General features: G+C 59.9%; 1 protein-coding gene across 3 annotated transcripts in view; it reads left to right on the forward strand.

The window, feature by feature from the left end:
• The window catches only part of LOC123362543 (cytosolic purine 5'-nucleotidase-like), a 39,458-nt gene extending 19,215 nt beyond the window's left edge, over positions 1-20,243 (forward strand). For all 3 annotated transcript variants that reach the window (XM_045002913.1, XM_045002914.1, XM_045002915.1), the window contains 16 exons: positions 15-132; positions 1,020-1,115; positions 5,180-5,271; positions 5,674-5,731; positions 6,429-6,522; positions 7,803-7,856; positions 8,344-8,427; positions 9,311-9,352; positions 9,632-9,730; positions 10,428-10,494; positions 10,651-10,821; positions 11,379-11,430; positions 14,414-14,474; positions 15,366-15,542; positions 16,127-16,228; positions 18,674-20,243. In XM_045002913.1, the coding sequence (XP_044858848.1) occupies positions 15-132; positions 1,020-1,115; positions 5,180-5,271; positions 5,674-5,731; positions 6,429-6,522; positions 7,803-7,856; positions 8,344-8,427; positions 9,311-9,352; positions 9,632-9,730; positions 10,428-10,494; positions 10,651-10,821; positions 11,379-11,430; positions 14,414-14,474; positions 15,366-15,542; positions 16,127-16,228; positions 18,674-18,730 (1,424 nt within the window). In that variant the 3' untranslated portion in view covers positions 18,731-20,243. The remainder of the gene's footprint in view (positions 1-14; positions 133-1,019; positions 1,116-5,179; positions 5,272-5,673; positions 5,732-6,428; positions 6,523-7,802; positions 7,857-8,343; positions 8,428-9,310; positions 9,353-9,631; positions 9,731-10,427; positions 10,495-10,650; positions 10,822-11,378; positions 11,431-14,413; positions 14,475-15,365; positions 15,543-16,126; positions 16,229-18,673) is intronic.
• Positions 20,244-22,476: the final 2,233 nt, after the last annotated feature.

The following is a 22,476-nucleotide window of genomic DNA, read 5'->3' on the forward strand; positions in this document are numbered from 1 at the left end:
CCCCCCGCCCGCAGTGTACAAGTCCCCAGATTACGAGGAGTTGGCCTTCGAGCTGCTGCTGGACTGGCTGGTCTCCATTGGGTACCCCCACGAGATCCTGAAGTACCAGTATGACCCGACCTTCCCCACCAGGTGAGCGCTGCCCCCCGCCCCCAGCCGCTCCGGGCTGTCCCCTAGCGAGCCCCACCGACTGCTTGGGGGGGGGCAGTGACGCTTTAAAGTGCCCCTCCTTCCCCAGTGCACCAGGCTCGTGGTGTCTGAACACCCCCAGGTCAAAGGGGTTTGGTTTACACCACTTGGTGGCTATTTGCCGCCTTGGATCTGAGAGTCAAGCCGGGCTCCCTGGGTATCATCCTCTGGAGTGAATGGCCAGGGGCTGTGTTGCTCAGTGCCCGGGAGCTCCAGTCGGGGGGTGGGGGGTTTCCCCTTGTTCGTCATGGGGAGGGGGAGATGGGGGAACCTCCATTGTTCCCAGGGGGCTTGGGCCCTGTCTGTTGCCACCCTGCCTTGTCACTTACCCCCATGCCAAGCGGGGGCCTGTTGCTGCCATTCCAAGTTGGCACCCCCATGCCCAGGTGTAAACACAAGGCACAGAACATGATGGGTTGGGCCCAATTGGTCCCAGGTGTAAACCCAGTGACACTAGTGGGGTGACATCAATGCGGACAGAAGACGCCGTTTTGGTGGCACCGTTCAGCCAAGGGCCTGAGTGGTTTCCTGAGGCCTGTGGAGTCAGTCAAGCCACCAGGTGACGAGGGATGGGCAAGGGGGGGGGGCTGTCATTGTCCCCCCCCCCAGGTCACAGCGCTTCAGAACCCAAGGCCCTGCCGCTCAGACACTGCCACGCCAGCGGAGCCCAGCCCTCTGCTTCGGACACAGCTCTGCTGCTGGGACTGAATTCCCCTGCGTGGAGGGTCGGCGGGCTGGCGCCGCCCGGGAGGTTATAGCAGCTCCTAGAGCTGGTTGCTCTCTGAACGGGGCTCCCCCCGCCCCCGGACACTCTCCTTTCCCCCCTGCAGGGGCTTGGTGTTTGACGCTCAGTACGGGAACCTGCTGAAGGTTGACTCCCATGGGAACCTGCTGGTCTGCGCCCACGGCTTCCGCTTCCTCAAGGGGTAGGTGCCTTCGCTGCTCCTCTTGCCAGCCCAGCAGGCTGGCTGGTGCGGACACAGCCCTGGGGTGGGGCGGGAGCCCCGGGAGACTCTGGAGCAACCCCCCGTGCCCGGCGGAGCTCTTCCCGTGCTGAGTCCATGGGCTCCCGAGTGCAGATACGTGGCAGTGTTTCCCTCCTGAGTCTCCCTATCCCATCGGGACCCCGGGCTCCTCTGACCTCCTCCCTCTCCTTCAGTCCAGCGGAAGCAGCAGACTGGGCCCTGATCCAGCTGAGGGCTGAGTGCCCGCTGGGCATAGTGACCTGTGAGGTGGCGAGGGCATTCGGCCCCTTGGCATTGCCAGTGCAGCCTCAGGCTCTGCGTATCCTCCACTGCCACCCACCAACTCCCTCCCCACGACCTCTGCACTGTCCAGAGGCGTCTGCCTTGCAACGGCCCCTATTAGATTTCCTCCTATTGTGGACACTTGATCCCAGGGCTGAATCGTCCTGCTGCGCTGGGCCAGGCCCCTGCTGGATAAGAGCTATTCCTGGCCAGGCTCCTGAGGCAGCTGCTCGGTCCTGCCACCCGGTGCTGAGGGATTAGCGCGCATGCCCTGCAGTTAAGGGAAGGCTGGGGGGCAGGGGAGGGCAATGAGGGACGACCCAGCGCTCAGCTGCATGTCTAGGAGCTGGAGTGAGACCAGGGGCACTGTCAAGACAGCAGCATCTGGGCCTCCTCTCCCCTCCCAGGAGCTGCATGACGGAGGCTGCTGGGCACAGACAGGCCTTTGGGTTCCTTCTCGGGCTCTCTTGCTCTCAGCCTGCACTGCCCAGTGTCTGCTGGTGGGTACCTGGCCTGGCTGCACAGCGGGGCCCTACGAGTGCCAGGAATCAGCCCTGCCCAGGGAGGGGGCTGGGAACCAAATGCACCTGTTGCCCCCGGGTGGTTTGTTCGCTCCTTGCCCTTGTCTCCGTTGCTCCTGCGTCAGAGGGGGAGGGGGACAGCAGGGCGGGTGGCATTGGGGAGGGCATGGAGGACCCTGGAGCTGGCTCCCTGGTTTGCTGCTTTGGGGGAGAGGAGAAAGGGCCTTGCAGGGGTCGGTCTCCAAGTTGCCCTTGCGTCACGGAGTGGGGCTTGCCCCTGTGTCTGGCACTGACCATGCTGGAAGGGTCTGATTCAGGCTCTGTGGGCTGCAATGGCTCCCGTCCCTGACAAACCCGCCTGCTCTGACCTCTCCAGAGATGCTAGGCCCACCCCCATGTCCTTCCCCTGGCAGCGCAACTGGAGGGGGACCCTGCTGTACAAAACCTAGTGAAGGTATTTCTGGGGCCCCCGTCACCTTGGCCTCTGAACACCCCAGGCTTTAATGCATTTATCCTCACCCAGCCCTGGGAGGCAGGGCAGGGCTGGTCTCCCATTGGACAGAGGGAAAACGGAGGCACAGAGCACCCAAGTGACTTTGCCTCGTCTCGCAGACCAGCCCCTAACCAGTGGGCCATCCTTGCGCTCCTGGGATTGCTGCCAGTGCTCTGATCCTGGGCATAACGACAGGCTGGCAGCCTGCAAATTGCTCCCAGGAGGTAGGGGGCGAACCAGGTTGGGGCGGAGGGATGTCTCCAGCCTGCTGTCATGGTTCTAAATAAAGCGCAACAACACCAGCCTGCTGCCGGCCCAGCACTTCATCTTTATAAACACGGCCTTTTCCAGCGTCCCGGGGCTGCGCCTCCCCTGCAGCCCGGCACTCATCCCTGGAGGAGCTGCCCCTGAACCGCAAGGGGAGGTGGGGTAGGCTGGGGCTACTCGCCAGGGGCAAATTCACCCCAGTGCTGAGGCTGGCACTGGGGGTGCATCAGGGCATAGGGCTGGCCCCAGTCCACCCTTGCTCCCCTGCCCCAGAACCCCTCTTGCACTGGAGAGGGGAGATCTGAGGGGCCTGGCTCTGCCCTGCCCTTGGTCACAGCTTTGAGCAGGGGGTTGGACTAGATACCTCCTGAGGGCCCTTCCAACCCTGAGATTCTAGGATTCTTTGCCTATCTCCTGGCCTGGCCATCTCTGCTTCCGCGGGGAGATGGCTGTGCCATCAGCTCCCTTGTGGCTGCGTTGGGAAGCACTGGGGCAGACTGGGGGAGAGCCGCATGCTCCCAGATGGGGGGCTGTGCCCCACAAGGAGCTGTCTCAGTCTCTGCCCAGGCGGGGGTCTGGGGCGGTGCAGCAGCTGGGCACAACCGGACCAGCAGTTCCATTGCTTGCCAGGCAGGGGATATTTTTAGCCAGCGTGTTTTCTTTCCAACCAGACACAGGGCCAGGGGTGATTGTTACCTTCCATCCCCACAGCCTGAGTGACTGGGCAGCTGTGAGCACAGCTGAGCCACCGGCTTTGGGGGGCAGTGGAAACATGCAGGAGATTTAGGGAAACACGTAGGAATGTGGTGTATATCCCTCCCCCCCCGGGCGCTCCGGGGAGACATTCCAGGGAAGGGCACGGGGAAGGTCGTCCCCTTCCTGGAAAGGGAGGAAGCCTCATGCTGAGGGACTCACGTTGCGCTGGGTTTATCTGGAAAACTCCCGAGGTTTGGGCAGTGCAGCTCGGGACAAAAGGCCCAGCCGGGGAGCATCATCTCAGGGGCCTGTCTGAGCCCGGCCGGCCATGGGGCTAGATCTCTGGAGGGGGCAGAAGTGCTGGTCCCCCATGGGGCAGGCAGCAGGTCGAGAATCAGACCAGATGCAAGTAGGATTTGGGGAGGTGGGGTCCTTTGGTGGGAAAGGGGCCAGCGAATGCCCTGCATTGTAGCGTATAAATAGTGCAGCCCTGCGTGCCCTCGCTGATCATCCTGGGGCACCCCGTCAGCAGGTGGGGGGCACGGTGTCAGTGTCAATGGGGCAGGGAGGGATGCTGTCAGTGTTGATTGGGGTGCAGGGGGGTGTCCCATTCTCATGCTTTATAGCAGGGGTGGGCAAACTTTTTGGCCCGAGGGCCACACCTGGGGATGGAAATCGTATGGCGGGCCATGAATGCTCACAGAATTGGGGTTGGGGTTCAGGAGGGGGTGAGGGCTCTGGGGTGGGGCCAGAAAAGAGGAGTTCAGGGTGCAGGCTTGGGCTCCGGGCTGGGGCAGAGGGCTGGGGTGCGGGGGAGGGGTGAGGGCTTCAGCTGGGGGTGCAGGTTCTGGGGTGGGGCTGAGGGGTTTAGGGTGGAGGAGGGGGATCAGGGCTGGGGCAGGGGCACAGGAGGGGTCAGGGTGCAGGCTCTGGGCTGTGCTTACCTCAAGCAGCTCCCGGAAGCAGCAGCATGTCCCCCCTCCAGCTCTGGCATGGCCAGGTGGCTCTGCGTGCAGCCCCGTGCACAGGTGCTGCCCCTGCAGCTCCCATTTGCTGCAGTTCATGGCCAATGGGAGCTGCAGGGATGGTTCCTGCAGACGGGGCAGCGCGCGGAGCCTCCTGGCTGCCCCTAAACGTAGGAGCCGTAGGGGGGACATGCGGCTGCTTCCGGGAGCCATGGTGCATGGAGTGGCCCCCGACCCTGCTCCGCAGCTGGAGCTCCAGGGCTGGGTTAAATTGGCTAGCGAGCCGGGTGTGGCCTGCGGGCCATAGTTTGCCCACCCCTCCTTTATAACATAGTTTTTGTTCTCTTTGCCGTGCAGGAGCAGCCAATCAATGCTCTTGGCCTGTGACCGCTGGGCTCCTTGCAGGGAGCTAGGTGGGCATTGCAGACTGGCCGGCTCCCTGCTGTGGGTGCTGCTGGGATGTCGCACGGGGCCGTGCAGACAAGCGTGTGGCTTAGGGGGGATGCAGCTGGCTCTTCGTGGTGCTGTGTGTGTGTGCAGAGGACACCCGGGAGCTGGCCTATGCAGGGCAGGAGGCCTGGACTTAGGGTGCCAGCTTGTGGTAACACTGGGTATTGCAGGCTGGAAGCTAGAGAGAACCCCAGGGTCGTCTGTGTCCAGCAGCCTCTGTGGGAAAATCCCTGCAGGATTCATCACAGCTGAGCTCTGCCTCTGCTCTTCCCTCTCTGGCAGCTCTGCCCTGGCCCTCACTCAGCCAGTGCCCCCCCCCAGCCCCTCACACGGGTTTGTCTCCCCCTCCAGGGCTGAGATCTGGAATTATTACCCCAACAAGTTCATTCAGCGGGACGATATGAAGCGATTTCACATTCTCAACACGCTCTTCAACCTCACAGGTACGCAGGGCTACGGCCTCCCCCCCCCCGTGCAGGGGGCATCGCTGCTGTAAAATTCACCCCCCTTTTCCCCTGGGGCCCCCCTCACTCACCAGGATCCTCGCCTCTCTCTGGTACCTGTCTGCCCTCCAGTATCTGAGCATCTCACCCGAATGCGTTTACCACCCCCCCACCCCCAATTGTGCCAGGGCCATGCAGGTGACAGCTGGGCTCGGAGACCCAGAGAGGCTAAGTGACTGGCCCGGGGGCGGGGGTATCTGTGGCAGAGCAGGGCTTGAACCCATGTCCTAGGCTAGTGGCTGTATGCCTGGGCCACACCCGCAGCTCCCAGGGCCCCTCTCCCAGAGCCTGCTGTCTCTGAGGCAGCTGCCTTGCTGACCTGCCCTCCCTTTCCCTTGGCAGAGACCTATCTCTACGCCTGCCTGGTGGATTTCTTTACCAACTGCTCCAGATACGTCAAGTGAGAGCCCCTGCCTCGCGGCACGCTGAGGATTTGAGGCGTGTGTTGGGGGGCGTCCTGCTGATCCCTGCACTCAGCAGCCCGGCTGGGTCCTGCCATCTCTGCAGCAGGCTGGGAAAGCTCCAGACGCTCTGCCAAAGACCGGCTGGGTTTGGCTCTGAGCGGAGCTTTCCTTGGGACTTGGGATGGTGTCCCCAGGGCCAGGGATGCTGGCAGGTTTGGGAGGTTCAACGTCCCTGCTGATTGCCAGAGCGAGAGCCCTGGGGCCTGGCAGTAGCAGATGCCAGGTGGCCAGTGGGCAAGCTGTCACGCCACCCTGCTTCCCCCCTGCCCGACAGGCAGCCCAATCTTCTCCCACTGAGACTCCGGTCCACCTGGGTGCCTGTGTCTGAGACGAACCCCCAAAACTCCCAACCCCCGGGGCTGCTGTGGGAAGTGCCTGGCTGCTCTGGGGCCTGGCAGGGGCACACACCAGCCCTGGGTTTCCCTTTGCTGGGTGTGGTGGGGAAGAAGCATTTTGCTCGCAGGGGAACTGTCTGTCTGGGGGGCCTAGGGCAGCAATTCCCCCCTTCCCTGGGGCGTCTAGGAGCGCCTTGGCTGCCATCCCAGCTGCACCTCCCCCTGCCCCACTCAAAGTCCCCCAGCCCAGTGCCCCTCTCCGTTCCCCACTGACCATTTTCTCTCCTCACTTTCCCAGCTGTGACACGGGCTACAAACATGGCAACCTCTTCATGTCATTCCGCAGCATCTTCCAGGACGTGCGCGAGGCCATGGACCACGTGCATCTCTCGGTTGGTTGGTCGCTGCCTGGGAACCCCTCGGTGGGCTGGGAGGCCTGGTCTGCATTGGGAAGCTTGCACTGGAATCAGTTTAAAATCCCAGTGTAAATCCACCAAAACCGGTTCCAAGCAGGCTTAGCCAATGCAACATGGCAAGTTACTGCCGTGGGCTACACCTGCTTGCTCCCGTCTGTAGCTGGGGTGTGTGGGGGTGACATGAGGTTTGATCTTGGTGACACCAGGACATGGTCTCCAGTCCAGACAGTGCCCCAGGCAGCGTGGGGCTTGCCGGTGTTTGTGCAGAGGATGCTGGAGCGCATGTGAGGGTGGGGGCTCCCGATTGGCTCTTTGAGCCAAGTCAGAGGCACTGTGTGGCCGCATGGGAGGCTGATGCCCAGCCCAGGAAAACTGGCAGCTCAGCTGTGTGATCCCACCCCTAATGGACAGGCTGGGCCCCGGGATGCACAGACCCCACCAGCAGCGTCCTCCCCAGGACGCTCTGCTCCCCGTGCAGATGGGACCGGTTTGAGGGGGCTCCCAGTGGCTTTGCCAGGAGAGGTGATTCCCTGATGGGACCGGCTCAGCCACAGGGAGGTGCCCGTCTGGCTCACCTGGCCGGGCTGCTGCCTCTGGCCCATGGGCTCCAGCTGTGGGTTTGGGCGCAGCCCGGTTCAGCCCATTGCCCTGCACGGTGTGTCCTGAGTGGCAAGTGTGGAGTCCCGGCCCCAAATGAGCAAGGTGAGTTACCGCATCGGAACCAGGGCTTTATTTGTGGCAGTCCGGAGCCCTGGCCCTGCGTTCGTTACAAACGAAGCACTGACTGGAAGGGACTAGCTGGGTGATCAGATGCCGGCTGGGAGCACATGCCTGCCCCAGTGAGGGGGCTCCGGGTGCTGTCCTCTCTCCCATGAAGTTGTGCTCCTCCCGAGGGCACGGGCCTACACCGTACAATGGGGGCTGGCTCTGTCCTGCAGCATGGGGCACTGGGCAGTGCCCCGGGAGCGGAGGGAGGGTCTAACACCGGCCTCAGCGCCCGGGCTGCGACACACACAGCGTGTGATGGGCGGGGATGTGGCCCGGCCAGGCGCGGCTCCACGGCACTGCCATCCGGGTGCTGCTGTGGGGGCACCGGGGCGGGGGGGGAGGGGGCACACGAAGTTGGAGTTGGGGCCTCGGTCCATTTCCTGGCATAAGAAGGGTCACCCATGCCCCATGGCAGGGGAAGGGGCAAACACCCCCCGGGGGCAGATGGCAGCTATTGTGACCTGCCCCCTCTCCCTGCGCTTGCCCAGGGCTGCCTGAAGGAGAAGACGCTGGAGAACTTGGAGAAGTTCGTGGTGAAAGACGTGAGTGTTGCATCCCCAACTTGGAATGGCTGCTCCCCCACCCCCCAAACGGGACTAGAGGGGCATCACACCCAGGCCCTGCAGGGTCGACACGGCCCCCATGCATCCTTCCTGGGCATCCCCTCCCCTGGGCTCTATGGCCGGCATGGTTCCCAAACCTGTCCTGCTCCCCCAGCCCCTGGGATCAGACTGGCTCCCTCCCTTCCCACACTGAGATCTCTCTCAGGCTCCCTTCCTGTGTGCGGGGGAGATGAGCAAAGCCATCCCCCTACTGTGTGAGTGGGGGCACCCCTGGCCGACGACCCCCCTCCCCGCCCAGCTGCCCTTCCCAGGTTACTGCATTCCCCAGTGGTGAGCGAGCCGGGCCAGGAACCCTGCTCCTCCAGCTCTGTGGACGCACTCCCCCAGCTAGTGCTGGTCCTAGGCCCCAGCCCCCCTTGCCTGGGCCCGCAAAGCCAGCCCCTTGCATGGATCTCGTTCTGCGCAGCCCCGTGTGCCCCTGCTGCTGAGCCGCATGAAGGAAGCGGGGAAGGTTTTTCTGGCCACCAACAGCAATTACAACTACACAGATGTGAGTACCCAGCCCTCCCCCTGGGTCCCAACGAGGCCTGTGCTCTGAGCCGGAGCCAAAGCCGTTTGCCCCAGCCTCCCTGCCCCACCTGTGGGTCTGCGGCACTCTGCTGGTGGGGGGCACCTTGAGCACCCAAGCTGAAATACATGCATGGGGTGGGCGGAGAGCACCTGACAAAGGTGGTTCCCCTGGGGGGGTGTTGGGGGGGCTGCGTCATCTCCCTTGTCAGACAGCATCAGGGCTCGCCTGCAACAAACAGAAAGGGGATGGGGCCCTGTGGTTGTCTCTGGGTCGCTAGCTCCCAGCACATGCAGCCCGGTTTCGCCATGGGGGGGGGGGCCTCTGGGGCTTGGCCTGGCCCCAATTAAGAGCCACGCTGCTTTAAAAATCAGAAAGTGACCCCTAGCAGCCATGCCTGTCTCTGAGTCGGAGTGGAAGGGACAAGCCAGACCCTCTGTATAGCACAGACCTGTCTCCAAGCCAGTGACCAGCATTAACCCAAAGCGTTTCAGCAGAGCCAGCTGTGGCGAGCCACCAGCAGAGCACAGGAGGGACTGAAGGTCCCCCAGTGCCAGATGCTCAGTGATCCCAGCAAAGGTCCTGCTGCACCCCATGCTGTGCAGGACGGAGCTAGACTCGAGGCCTGGGGGCAGTAAGTGAGGTGTACCCAGGGCCCCCTGTGTGGGGCTGGTGCCAGGCTGGGCAGCCGTTGTGTGATCACAGCATTGCTGTGCGCTCCCCACTCCCTTGGGAAGGGCCGGGCCCCCGTCAGCCAGCCCGGCTTTCAGTGCCTGTATTCTGAGTGCCGTTCATCCGCTGCCCCTAAGCAGAGCGTCTTGTGCCAGCGCAGCTGATGCCAACTCCACGCTTGTGTCTTTGGCAGGCGATAATGACGTACCTCTTCACCTTTGACCCGGGAGACAAGGTGAGTCTGGACAAACCAAGGGGGAACTGCGGGGGAGGGGGGATGGCTCCTGGGCTGTGGCTCTCGAGGTGGACTGGGAGATCTGGCCATCACCGTGGTATCTGACCGCTGCTCCTGGACACTGGTTGCAAGGCTGGGATTGGCTGCAGGAAAACCGAGTGCTCGCGATGTGGGGCGGGAAGTCTGTCTCTGACCGAGTGGGCCCAGACCTGGGAGCAGCCTGAGCTGCGATTTTGAAGGGTGCGTCCGCCGGGCCCCTGACCAGGTGTCTTCCTGCAGGTCCAGCGCCCATGGCGCTCCTACTTTGACCTGATTGTCGTGGACACGCGCAAGCCGCTCTTCTTCGCCGAGGGGACCGTCCTGCGGCAGGTCAACACGGTAGGGCCCCCACTGCAGTGACTTCCCCGGAAAGCCAGACAGGGCCTGCTGGCAGTGCAAGACTGGAGCAGAGCACGGGTCTGGTTACCCCACAGTCCTGGTTCTGCTGCTCCAGAGGCAAAGAGAACGCCCTACCGAGCACTGTGGGAAGCGGGCGGCACTTGCCTGACCTCTGCAAGGGGTCAGTTTCTGTGCCCTGAAGCATGAGATTAGCTGGCATAGCTGCAAATGTTAGTCATGCCCATGGATTAGCCAGCTGGGCATTGGAGCTGGAATTCCACGTGCTGGCTGGTTAGGCTGGGGCGTTGGATGGGTTTGAAATGGCTTGTGCTCTGCTGTGGGTGCTTCCAGCCCTCGCCTTAGTGCCCTTCCTGCACTATCTGGCTTCTGCCATGCATGGGGTGCAGCAAAGGCCTCTGTCTCCATCCTGGCCCCTCCAACCACTCCCTGAGGGCTGCTTTCTCCGTCCCTTCCACCCTGGCGCCATTGTCTGAGTCACTGAATGGCATTGGACTGGATCCCACGCAGCACGCGCCTCGCCCGCTCCCTGGATCAGCCAGCAGGGTGCATGGCCCTGACCCTCCCTCATCTGGGGACCCCCGGGCCTGCCGAGTGGGCCCCTTGTGCTCAAGAATCCAGCCCCCTGTGCATGGCTCCTCGCTGTCTGCCCAGTGTAATGCCCTACCTTTACTTCCAGGACACGGGGAAGCTGCGTATCGGGACCTACACCGGACCCCTCCAGCACTGCGCTGTCTATTCTGGAGGTAATGCCTGGTGCCCCACCCGCCCCCTGGCCCAGGGCCTGTAGCTGCTCTGCCGGCCCCCAGGAATCCTGCTGGGACCTTCCCCCAGCACGTGGTCTCCTGGGGGCAGAGTGTGCCCTCAGGCCACAGGCGCTGAGCTCCGGTCCTCTCGCCCAGGCTCCTCGGACATGGTGTGCGACCTCCTGGGGGTGAAGGGCAAGGACATCCTCTACATCGGGGACCACATCTTCGGGGACATCCTCAAGTCCAAGAAGAGGCAGGGCTGGCGCACCTTCCTGGTGGTGCCCGAGCTGGCCCGAGAGCTGCACGTGTGGACAGAGAAGAGCGGTGAGGAGCGCCCTGGCCTGGGTGCCTGGCGGGGGAGTATGGGGCAGGGGTGGTGTGCCCAGGGCTGGTGGGGGTGGTGGTGGTGGCAAACTGCTGGGGATCCCTACAGCCAGTGCCCAGGCCGAGGGAAGCATTAGAGCCATGCCTGGTTCCCCCTTTCTCCCCCCGCGATGGGGAACCTCCTCCCGCCTGCCTCCTGGGGCTGCGTATACCCCTGAGCAGGTACAGACTAACAGCAAAGCACCTCTCTGAAGCTTCATGCCATGGGCCAGCCCAGAGAAGGCCTGAGCTGAGGTTGATCCTGTCACCATGGGCTCCTGGGAGTGCTGCATCCAGCTGTGGGTCTGGGCCAGCTGTCCTTGGCCTGTGCTGGGGTGCAATCCCCCCCCCCAATTCCACTGATCCTAAGCTGTGCTGAGCTTCATGCAGCTGGGGAAAGGATCCGCATCTGACCCCCAGGTGGGCCGGGGCTATCGGGAGCCAGGACTGACAGAGAATGTCACTCCCAGCTAACCCCCCCCCCCCGTGCCTCCCCCCTCGCCCACTTCTGCTTGCAGAGATCTTCGAGGAGCTGCGGAGCCTGGACGTGCTGCTGGCGGAGCTGTACCAGTAAGTGGAAGGAGAGAAGCTGAGCTCTAGCTGCGTGGCAGAGCCTGAGTGCAGAGAGGTGGGGGAAGATCACTTGGTGCTTGACGGGGGGCTCAGACCCCAGAGCCAGCCCCACAGTTTGGTTCCTCCCTGCCGCAGAGCCCAGAGCTGCAGGGAACATGTCAGCTTCTCTCTCTGCAGCTGGAACGGGGCAAACCTGTGGCTGTCTGACTGAATAACCAAGGGGAAGGGCAGCAGCAACACCCCCTGGTGCGGAGCTTATGCCGGGAGCTGACCAGACCCCAGTGTGTCTGGGGCAGTGTAGGGAAAGCAGAGTTGGAGAGGGAGCACTGGTAGGTTGTAAGCTCCCTGGGGTCAGGCCCTGTGTTCTGTGTCCATGCAGCACCTTGCACAGGGAATGAGAAATACTGATCAAGACCAGGATTGGGAGCCAGGACTCCTGGGTTCTATTCCCAGCTCTGGGAGGGGAGTGGGGTCTAGTGGGTTAGAGCAGGACTCCTGGGTTCTATTCTTAGATCTGCCACTGAATCACCGTGTAGCCCCTTCCTCGCTGGCTGCCTCAGTTTCCCCATCTGTGCAACAGGGATAGTGATCCTCTGTTGGCCTATGTCACTGTGTCCGCAAAGTGCTTGGCCCTCCTTAGGCAATGAGCCAGCACTTCCCTGGGGTGCCCTGGCTGGATCACTTCAAAGTGGCCCTTCCTGCCCCCTTGTTTGTGCGGTGCTAGTGCCTGGGAACCCCAGGCATGGACCAGGGCCCCACTGTGCCAGGCTCTGTGCAGACACTGATCAGCTGTTGCTCTCTAGCCAGTGAGTCAGAGAGCACGAAGCCTGTCACGCTGCCAGCTTTGGAACGAAAGAGAAGCAGCCGCACCCCATCTCCCCATGAAACAGCAAAGGCGAGCGGCCGCCTCGCATGCCAGCCAGCAGTGGGGGAAGGGGCCAGACGCTCTGTGGGCCAACTTCCCCCTGGAGTGAGCTCAGAGTGACTCAGTGGCAGCAGGTTGAGGCCTCTCTGCGCGCCTGCGCTGTCCTCCACATTGCTGGTGCCGGAGAGTCACCATCTCTGCCGCTGAATTTGCTGGGCCCATTGCGTACGTGAGGTTTGGTTGCTAGCGAATCCAGCTGGAGGGGGAGAGTGTGAATTCTAGACTGGCCTGGATGCGAATACGGCAGGGAGGGTTGCGAAATGGTGGGGTTAGACCCCACCCCATTAGTACACGCTCACTCATTCCTCTTGGGCTAGCGCTCTCCAGCCAGGGCTGGTTCCTCTATCCCAGGGGCAGCCCCACTGCTTTCAGCCAAGGCCGACCTGACTTAGGCCTGGTCTCCACTCCAGAGTTAGGGCAGCATAAGGCAGCTTATGTCGACACTACAACGTTGCTCCCGCCAATGTAAGTCCCCCACTGCACCAAGCTAATAACGCCACCTCCGTGAGAGGCGTAGCACTTAGGTCGCTGGAGTTAGGGCAACACAGTGGCAGTGTAGACACTGCATTATTGACATCACCTGTTGGCTGTAAGCCCCCTGCCAGACTCGCCGCTGGAGCCCCCTGCCCTCGGGTGGGGCTGACAGCTCGGGGTGGGGGGGGCTCCAGCGGTGAGCCTGGCGCAGGGCTGACAACTCAGGCTGTCAGCCCCCCACGCTGCCCCATTTGTCAGTGCACGCGCTCCTGGTGAGGACGGGCACTCCTGGTAGAAGGAGGACAGTGTGGACATGACAAACTGCAGTAATTACAGCGGTGGCTGTAGGTCGCCTTAATTTTGTAGGCTAGACAAGGCCTTAACCTGGTGGGAGTAGAAGGAGAACCTGCCTTTGGCTCTGCCCCCAAGGGTCATGTGGCTGGGGAAGGTGTTGGGAAATCTGGTTTTTGAGCTGTGACTGGGAAACCCCACAAGCAGCCCCACCCCCGCACGTGAGGCGCGATGGTCACCGAGCCGGCTAGCCCCCAAGGCTCCCAAGACTCTGCAACGCCCTGGGCAGGCAGCCCAGCGGGCACCTGCCCAGCAGTGACCTCGCCCGTTCCACACTGCTCCCCTTACATAGCGATGCAGCTGCAAGTCAGACCGTGTGGCTCTGTGAGGGGCGGGGTACACTCAAATGGGTGTGGCTGAGCAAAAGCCTCCCTAGGCATATTCTGTAGCTGGGGGCTGGCAGAAAGGGGTTGGGCACGCTCATCGTTCTGGGTGTTTGGGATTGCACATGAGGTCCCTCCAGGGAACATCCCCATGGCGGAGGGCCTGAGCCCTGGCACTTGAGGCACGACAGGGAAGGGGTATGAGGGGGCTTTAACCCCCTTTGGAGCTCCCTGAGTTCTGGGGCCATGCACTGTAAGCAAGAGACGCGCTGGGGCTGCTCTAACATACACGCTGGGATGCAGAGAATACCCATAATGCCATGCACTGCATACAGCTGCTCTCTGCCAGCCAGGCAGGCCCCTGCAATGGGGCTATTCCTTGGGGACCCTTTCTCCCCCTCCCAAGGCCTCCAACTGTTGCTGGAGTGTCCCTGAAGGTCCCAGGTCTGGGAGAGGCGCTCGCTGTGCCAGGCCGGCCCTCTGATGCCTGCTCATTGCCGTCACACTGTGCCAATCTGTCGGGGGCCTGATGCTTTCCCTTGCAGAGCCTTGGAAACCAACAACCCCTTGTTAGCACCGAGCGAGGGCTGCACCGTGACCCGTCCCGGAGTCGGGGCGCACAAAGGGGCAGGGCCTCAGTCCTGTCCCTCGTGTCAGTTACACCCAGGTGGGGGTGGGGTGGGATGCCCTCCTGGCATGAGGGGGGCTCTGGGGCATCTGACACGCACTTGGCAGAATCAACCCAGGTCTGGATGTTAACTGGGCCGCCTTGTGGGCATGTAGCAATGGCCCCTTCTGGCTCTTGTTCAGGCCAGAGCACTGTGCAGGGAGCGGCTGGGAGGCTGGAGGGGCTGGGACTGCCCCCTCCAGCAACACTCACCCTGGTGCCGTGCTGTGCTCTCCTCAGGCCCTTGGACAGCGGCAGCAGCGAGCGTCCGGACATCAGCTCCATCAAGCGCCAGATCCAGGTACCCAGCGCTCTTGGCTCAGGGAGGGGCTTTGGGGCCTTGTTTTAAGAGCTGGAGGAGTGAGAGAGCAGAAACTTGCTTCCTGTTCCCTCCATGCCTCTGGCAACGGGGGGTGGGAGGGGAGGCAGATGTGAGGGGAAGACTGTCAGCTGGTGCTCCTGGATCATCCTGCTCCCCCACCAGGGCAGTGAGCAGCAGCCCAGCCCCCAGGGCCTGGCTTCCTGGCCCACAGCAGGTCCCAGCTGGGTCACAGAATGATCTCTGCTTCCTTGTGTCTAGCTATAGCTGCCGTTCGGGGGGGTGGGGACGGGGGGGGGGGGTGTCAAGCCTGGTGCTGGGGCCCCTGCGTTCACCTCCTGATCCCTTTCCCACATCAGAAAGGCTTGGGTGCCTTCTCCTGCTGTTTGCTGGTGCTGTGGCTCCGCTCTGCAGAAGCAGACACCCAAATCCTCTGCGGCCAGAGCTGATCTCTGCATGGAGGGGCACAAGGAATGAACACAGTAGGTGCCAGGCTGGTGCCAAAGGGGCAGCAAAATCTGAGCTACCTCTGCCAGGCAGAAGAGCGACTCTTGTGTGGTGGTGATTTAGCTTCCTGGCCAGGAGGGGCTAGCACTGGAGGAAGCAGGCAGGGCCTGACACAGTAGGGTCTGGGGGTCCCTGGCAGGGAGTCCCTAGACTTTGTTGGGCCTTGTGGTACATAGCCCTGAGCGTTGGCCAGTCCCCTGGAGCCTGCTCCTGTGCTGGTTTTGATGTCTCTGTTGCGGTGTCTGTCCTGTATCTGAGTCTCCATTTAAAAAAGGGTCCTCCACTGCCAGGCCCCCATCTCCTCCCTGGGGAGCCAGGGCAGGGCTGGGCCTCAGGCCATGCTGACTCACTTGCTGTCTCCTGCAGAACCTCACCCACAAGATGGACATGTGCTACGGGAAGATGGGCAGCCTCTTCCGCTGTGGTTCCCGCCAGACGCTCTTTGCCAACCAGCTGATGCGCTATGCAGACCTCTACGCCGCCTCCTTCCTCAACTTCCTCTACTACCCCTTCAGCTACCTGTTCCGTGCACCGCCCGTGCTGGTACGCACCCGGCCAGGGCAAAGCCGGGGCAAGGAGATGGGCTGGGTCCACAGGGAGCCTGGGTTAGAGAGGGAGATGACGGCCAGGACTCTGCCCTGGGTCAGTCCGGCTGGCCTGTCCTGGGAGCTTGGCCATTGTCCAGAGGGGCAACTCAACAGGGCCATCCAATGGGCTCAGGTTCGCCCTAGGGCAGGATGCAGCTGGCGCTGCTTGTGGCTCAGGCACTGAGCTGGAAGCCAGGAGAGCTGGGCTCTATTCCCAGCCCTGCCAGGGACTCTCTGAGCCTGTTTCTTCAGCGGGCCTGCTGCTATTGACCCCTCTTGTGAGGCTTCGTTAATATGTGGGAGGTGCTTTTGAAGCCCTCTATGGAAGGAGATGTATAAAGGCTGGGAGGTGCCTCTAGGCATGGGGGGAGACACCACTGGGTCCATCCAGTCGCTGCTTCCCTAGATCTACCCTGGTACAGCTCACGAGGTGGGGCCCCAACCCAGGGCAGTGTAGAGCTGGAGAAGCTCAGGCTCACTCCTGGGAAACAAAGTTCAGGGTCCAAAATCTGTGTGCAAATGCTCTCCCTGCTTCCACAGATGCCGCATGAATCGACTGTAGAGCACGTGCACCTGGAGCTCAGGGAATCGGGCTTGTTAACGGGGCATCGGCTGCACCAGCTCAGCTTCCACGGCCACCAGGTGGGTGGGTGGCGGTAACACTGCCGAGCGCCTCTGGGGCCTCTCGTCTCCCTGCCCGGGGGAGGCTGCACTGTTGACCTTGTGCTCTTTCACCTCCGACCTTTCCACCTTCTACGTTCATTGCACCTGGCTTCTCTCTCCTCTCACTCTCTGGGCTGATCTGCTTCACTCTCCCAGCTTTCCCGTCCCTCTCTCCACCACCAGGGGGCATCAGCCTCTGTACTGGGCTCCTGCTGCCCCTCACTGCCCACCTTGTCTGCCCAGCCGCCCTGCATCCAGCCCACGGGCTACTCCTTGACCGTGTCCTAGCCACCAAGCAGCCCCTGCCATGTCATCAGCACCCTGAAGCTGGGGCTGCTCCAGCTTTTTCCAAAGGCCTCCCACCGTTGCAGCTCCAGGGATGGTAGCAGCAGTTGGAGTGGGCATGGGCCTTCTTCCCCTGCCCAGAGTGGGTAAAGCCTGTGCCAGTCCACACTAGCGCTGCTGCTAGCCCTGGTGGGAGTGCAACGGGGGTGGATTTCCTGAGCCATGCTGGCTAGACCAGCACTCTCCGCCCTTCCCTCTGACCTACGAGGGTTGCGGTAGCCCTTGCGGGGCAGTGCCAAGCACACCTCAGCCACGGTGTGCAGAGTAGACATGTCCAGCAAAACTCAATACAGCCCCAGAGCGGGAACTGCTCTCTGGGCTGATCAGATGCATTTGGATCTTGGCCCTTGGACCTCTCTGAGTTGGGCTTTTGCACAGCACTTGACCAGTAACGACGCCTGCGACCGTTCTGCCCAGGTAGCCCCGCTGGGCCTGTTCTCTGGCAATGGGTACTGCAGCGCAGGGAGGCCAAGGCAGCCATCAGTGAGCAAACAAGTCATTGAGCCAAGTTAGACCCTTACACACGCCCAGCTTTCAGCCCTCGCCCCTTCCAGCTGTGCTGTGTGTGTCTCCTAACAGGCAGCACCAACCTCCCAGCACAATGGCTGCCCCCAGGTGCAGGCTGGCCCAGCAACCAAAGTCAGGGCCATGCCCTAGCTACATCTGCAGCTGGGCTTCCTTAAAGGCACGGCGCCAGCCAGCTTGCAGCCATCCCACTCAGACTGCTGGGGATGGCCTGGGTGCTGGGCTCCTGTGAGCCATCTGCGTGACAGGGGCCTCAAACTGCCTTAATCCCTAATCCTGGTGCAGAAAAGCAGCCAGAGCAGGAAATATCCCGTTTTCATGCAAATATCCCACCTAATTAAACCCCCGGGGATGGTGTACTGAAGCCAGCCTGTTCCTAATCAGAATGGGTTGCAGTGTCACTCCAACCTGCCCTCCCAAGCCAAGATGATTTGGGGCTTCAGGCCAGGTCACTGCCCCCCCCCCCCCCACGCGCTCCCACACCCTGTGGGAAATGCTTGTGCCTCCACCTTTGCAGAAATTCTGCTTCACAGCCAGTAAAGTGAGATCTATGGGGCAGTGGAGCAGGAGGAGATCAGCCAAGTAATTGCCTGTAGTATTCAAGTCAGGCCACTGGCTGTCTTTGGATTATACAGGAAGCTACAATTCTCTTTGGGCTATTTAGTGTCCGTCACTGTAGTTCTCCAGCAAAGCTTTGAGCTGAGCACTGCAGGGCTTAGCAACCCAGACCTTGTACTGCCTCCCTGATCTCCTTTTTGACCTGGTGCATCATGCACACAAATCCAATCAGGTTAGCCAGCTGCTGCTGCTGCGTCAGCTTACCCAGGCCTATGCTCATGGCTTGGGGAGATGTTGCAACCCAGCCATGATTTGCTGTCTTCTGTCCTTTAAATGTTTAGTAACTCAGAAAATTTGAAGCTCTCCCCCTAGATTTGAGGGGTAAATAGAGCAGGTTGCCCTGGACCCAGTGTGGCTGTGGGCTAGAGCCCTGCAGCAGACCTGGGATCCCACAGGACCTGCTTCTATAAGAGTGGGAGTGAGTAAAATGTTGCTGGTGGGATTGGGAGGGGGGAAAAAACAGACTGGGAATTTGCAGGAAAAAGCTAAATATCTCATCAGTTTGTCACGAACAGAATTTCAGCAATGTAAAGCCACTTTACCTTTAAAAAAATAAAGGTTTTAATACTTAAATTAAGCAAGGAGTGGCATTAAAAATACAGTCCTGTGCAGGGCTCCACTGGGGGCTGTGCCTCCAGCAGCAGCCTGGCTGCAGCAGGAATGCACCCAGCCTCCAGCCCAGCATTCCCTCACTGCTGCAGGGCAGCCTGTACCGCTGGCTTGCGGTGTCACTTTGAAAAGCCCAGCTGAGCTGTTTGGAGGCCCTGGCCTACCAGTAAGGAGAGTCAGGCATAGCAGGGAAGTGGTGGCTCTGGAGTTTGGAAAAGCAGAACTAGCAGTTGGGCAGGATCAGACTCCTACTCCGTGAGAATGGGTTTTAGAGCAGCAGTGACATGGACATAGCTCTCAGGTAGTGCCAACCGTCTCTCATTCCAGAACCTCAGAGGCATTTTTCAGGACACGGACGAGGCTGAGGATGACGACGATGACTGAGCTGGGCCACAGGCTGATTGCTGACTGGACGGCAGCCACCAAACCCAGAACAAAGCATTTTTCTGAGGTGTCAAAATCCTGTGAAACGGGAGAGTGTTCTGAAAAGAGACACTGCATGCCAACTATCCCGGCCCGTCTGGCCTTAGCTGCCAGTGCCTAAGGGGGCCCTTTGGAATCCAGCAGTTGTTTGCATTTTCCTCCAGGGATTGAGTCAGTGGAGACAGTTCATGGCCAGGTATCCCCTCGACTGCCTCTTAGGCAGAAAGGCTTGCAGCAGCCAGGGAAGGGCAAGAGGCCACTGCTGGTGCACTAGGAGAAGTCTGTGGTACGCTAGTTTCTCTGTCCAGTCCCCACTCTGATTTCTCCTTTGCTAGGTTGACTCATGTAGCAGTTGTTGCTTTGTGAGAGGCTACTACAGTGGTGGGGTTCCTGGAGTCAGATAAACTCACCCCTTACAAGCCAGGAGCCAGTGACCCTGACCGATTCCACTGTTCTTACATGGGATGGGAAAAGAAAGCTCGGCTTCTCTGGGGCCTGTGGCTGAACCTGGATTTTGGGGCTCGGAGCAGGCAGTGCTGGTCTGTGCCCTCTGCCTCCACTCCCCCGCCATCCCCCCAGGCGATGTGAACTCTCGTTCAGTATAAATTGGCTAGATTTCTTTTGAGCTGGGATCCCAGCTCCTCCTTCAGGAAACACTCTGCAGCCCCACTGCATTTATATTAGCAGGGATGCTTGAGTGCACCCAACCCCCTCCCACAAACTGAGTAGCGTTTTTAGAGGCTTGTGCATGAAGGCTGTCCTAGGTCTGTTCAGGGAATAAAAGAATCCACGCTGTCCCAGTAAGGCTCAAACCTGACTGAACTTTAAAGTCACAAGCTCCATACTTCTTCCCTTTGGTGCTAAATGATGGATCCACTGGAAATGCAGGTGTGCCCTAGCACTGCAGCCTTCCAGAGGAGCAGGGCAGAGAAAGTTCCTGATTGTAAATTTAAATCAAGTCAGCTACCAGAGTGGTGCAAAGACTTATCCCACAGAGTGAACAGGCATCCAGATCACAGCAGCATCCAAGTGTATATACCATCTACCTCTGCAACAGTGCTGAGAGGGCCCTACATCCATAAGTAGAAGGGGATGGAGAATACAGTGTGTGTGTGTGAGAGAGATTCGGGGGTGGGGGAGGGAGAGGGAAGGGAAAGGAGGTTCCTTTGGGTTTGAGCACCCTGGACTGTGTGCAGAGCTGCTCCTGCATTGACTTTCATGGATCAAAGCACACAGGCAGCTCTTTGAGAATGGAGGAATTTGACTAGGGAGGGAGAATTTTTAAGGCTATTGTATACATGTTTTTAAATTTAGTTTATGAATAAAGACACTACAAAATAAGACCACTGGGTACTGTCTTTGGGGGGAGAGGGTCTGATGTGTGTCCCCCAACTCAGTGTGGAGACTGGGACCATGCACGACCCCCTCAAGGTATTGAGCAGACAAGCTGCTTTAGAAATACTTAGGGTTTGGCTACACTTGAAGCACTGGGAGTTAAACCTGTCTTCGTACAGCTGAGTAGGGAAAGCGCTGCAGTCTGGCCACACTGACAGCTCCCAGGCAACTGTCGTGGCCACATTTGCAGCGGTGTTGGGAGTGGCGCATTATGGGCAGCTATCCCACAGAGCACCTCTTCCCATTCTGGCGCCGTGAGTTGTGGGAAGGGGGCGGGTCATTCTGGTTCCTGTCCCAACGCCCCGTGATGCATCGCTTCACATCCCAGCAATCCCTGTGTTTCCGTCCACATTTGGCACCATCGTTCAACGGTTTCTGTGCAGCGCAATCTGTGTTCCGTTTCGGTCTGCGGGAAATGGAACCCGAACTGCTGAGGAGTATGCTGACGAGTCTTGCCAGCACATGATGTTTGGCAGCTGAGCTATTCCTTAAGATCCAAAGTGACAGTGAGGAGTCCGACAATGATAGCGAGTTGCGTAATGCGTACGACACGAAATTGCTTGTGGCATTCACAGACATGCTCAGCACCATGGAACACCGCTTTTGGGCTCAGGAAACAAGCACTGAGTGGTGGGATCACATCGTCATGGAAGTCTGGGATGACGAGCAGTGGCTGCAGAACTTTCGGATGAGAAAAGCCACCTTCATGGGACTGTGTGAGGAGCTCGCCCCCACCCTGCGGCGCAAGGACACAAGATTGAGAGCTGCCCTGCCGGCGGAGAAGCGGGTGGCTATTGCAATCTGGGAGCTGGCAACTCCAGACAGCTACCGATTGGTCACGAATCAGTTTGGAGTGGGAAAGTCGACCGTTGGAATCGTGTTGATGCAAGTTTGCAGGGCCATTAATCGCATCCTGCTAAGAACCGTGACTCTGGGGAATGTGCAGGACATTGTGGATGGCTTTGCACAAATGGGTTTCCCTTACTGTGGAGGGGCGATAGATGGGACGCATATTCCTATTCTGGCACCACCCCACCTAGAATCCGAGTACGTTAATCGGAAGGGGTATTTCTCTATGGTTCTCCAGGTGCTTGTGGATCACCGTGGGCGTTTCATTGACATTAACGCAGGCTGGCCCGGAAAGGTGCATGATGCACGCATCTTTCAGAACACTGGCCTGTTAAGGAAGCTGCAGGCAGGGACCTTTTTCCCAGAGCGGAAGATCCCATTAGGGGATGTCGAAATACCCATTGTGATCCTTGGAGACCCCGCTTACCCATTAATGCTGTGGCTCATGAAACCGTACTCAGGGAGCCTTGACAGCAGCAAGGAACGGTTCAACTACAGGCTGAGCCGGTGCCGAATGACTGTGGAGTGTGCTTTTGGCCATTAAAAGGGCCGCTGGTGATCTCTGGGCGAAAACAGCATCCCCGCGGTTATATCCGCATGCTGTACCCTCCATAATATTTGTGAAGGGAAGGGTGAAAGATTCAGTCAGGCATGGACCTCCGAGGTTCAACGCCTGGAGGCTGAATTTGCACAGCCAGAGAGCAGGGCTACTAGAGAGGCCCAGCACACAGCTGCGAGGATTAGGGATGCCTTGAAGGAGGAATTTGAGGCTGAAAACCAACAGTAATGTTTGGTGCCTTGCATGAGAGTGAAGTGCAGTGGTTACAATGTTAGTAGGAATCTGTTTTTGCTAAGCTGATTTGCAGTGCCTGTTTCTTTCCTGGGCTAGGGTATCTTTAACTTTATGGGCTAATAAAGACTGTTTTCAAAGCCAAAAATTCATTTATTGAAAAGAAAATTACTTTATTGAAAGAAACAACTTTTTGGGAATCAGAAAGGGCAAGGGGGTGGGGTGGGGAACTGTACAATCACAGATTTGCATATGTCCTGTCTGGAGTGCTTTGCAATGAGTGCTGCACTTCAGGATGGCTATACCGCATGGTGATGGGGGTTGAGTGCAGAAGGTAAGGGTCATAGTTCTCAGGGCTGGTTGGTGAACATACAGGTGTTGGAGGCAGTTGGTGGTGGTAAGAACCCGGATGTTGGGGAAGGGGGGTTGGAGCTGACATGGGGGCACAAGGGAAAGAACTTTGGAACAAGGAGTGCAGGGGCGGGACAGAGGCGATAGTGCTCCGCCTGCATGGCTACAAGCACCTGGATAGAGTCCGCTTGGCGCTCCAGGATGATTATCAGCCGCTCCGTGCTTTGCTTCCGGTGCGCTGTGTTTTCCTTGCGGATCCTGCTTTCCCTCTCCCTCCACTCCTGCGCTTTTTGATTCTCTGTGAGAGATTGGTGCATCACTT

The sequence above is a fragment of the Mauremys mutica genome, chromosome 2, assembly GCF_020497125.1.
Source record: "Mauremys mutica isolate MM-2020 ecotype Southern chromosome 2, ASM2049712v1, whole genome shotgun sequence".
NCBI classification, from domain to species: Eukaryota; Metazoa; Chordata; order Testudines; family Geoemydidae; genus Mauremys; species Mauremys mutica.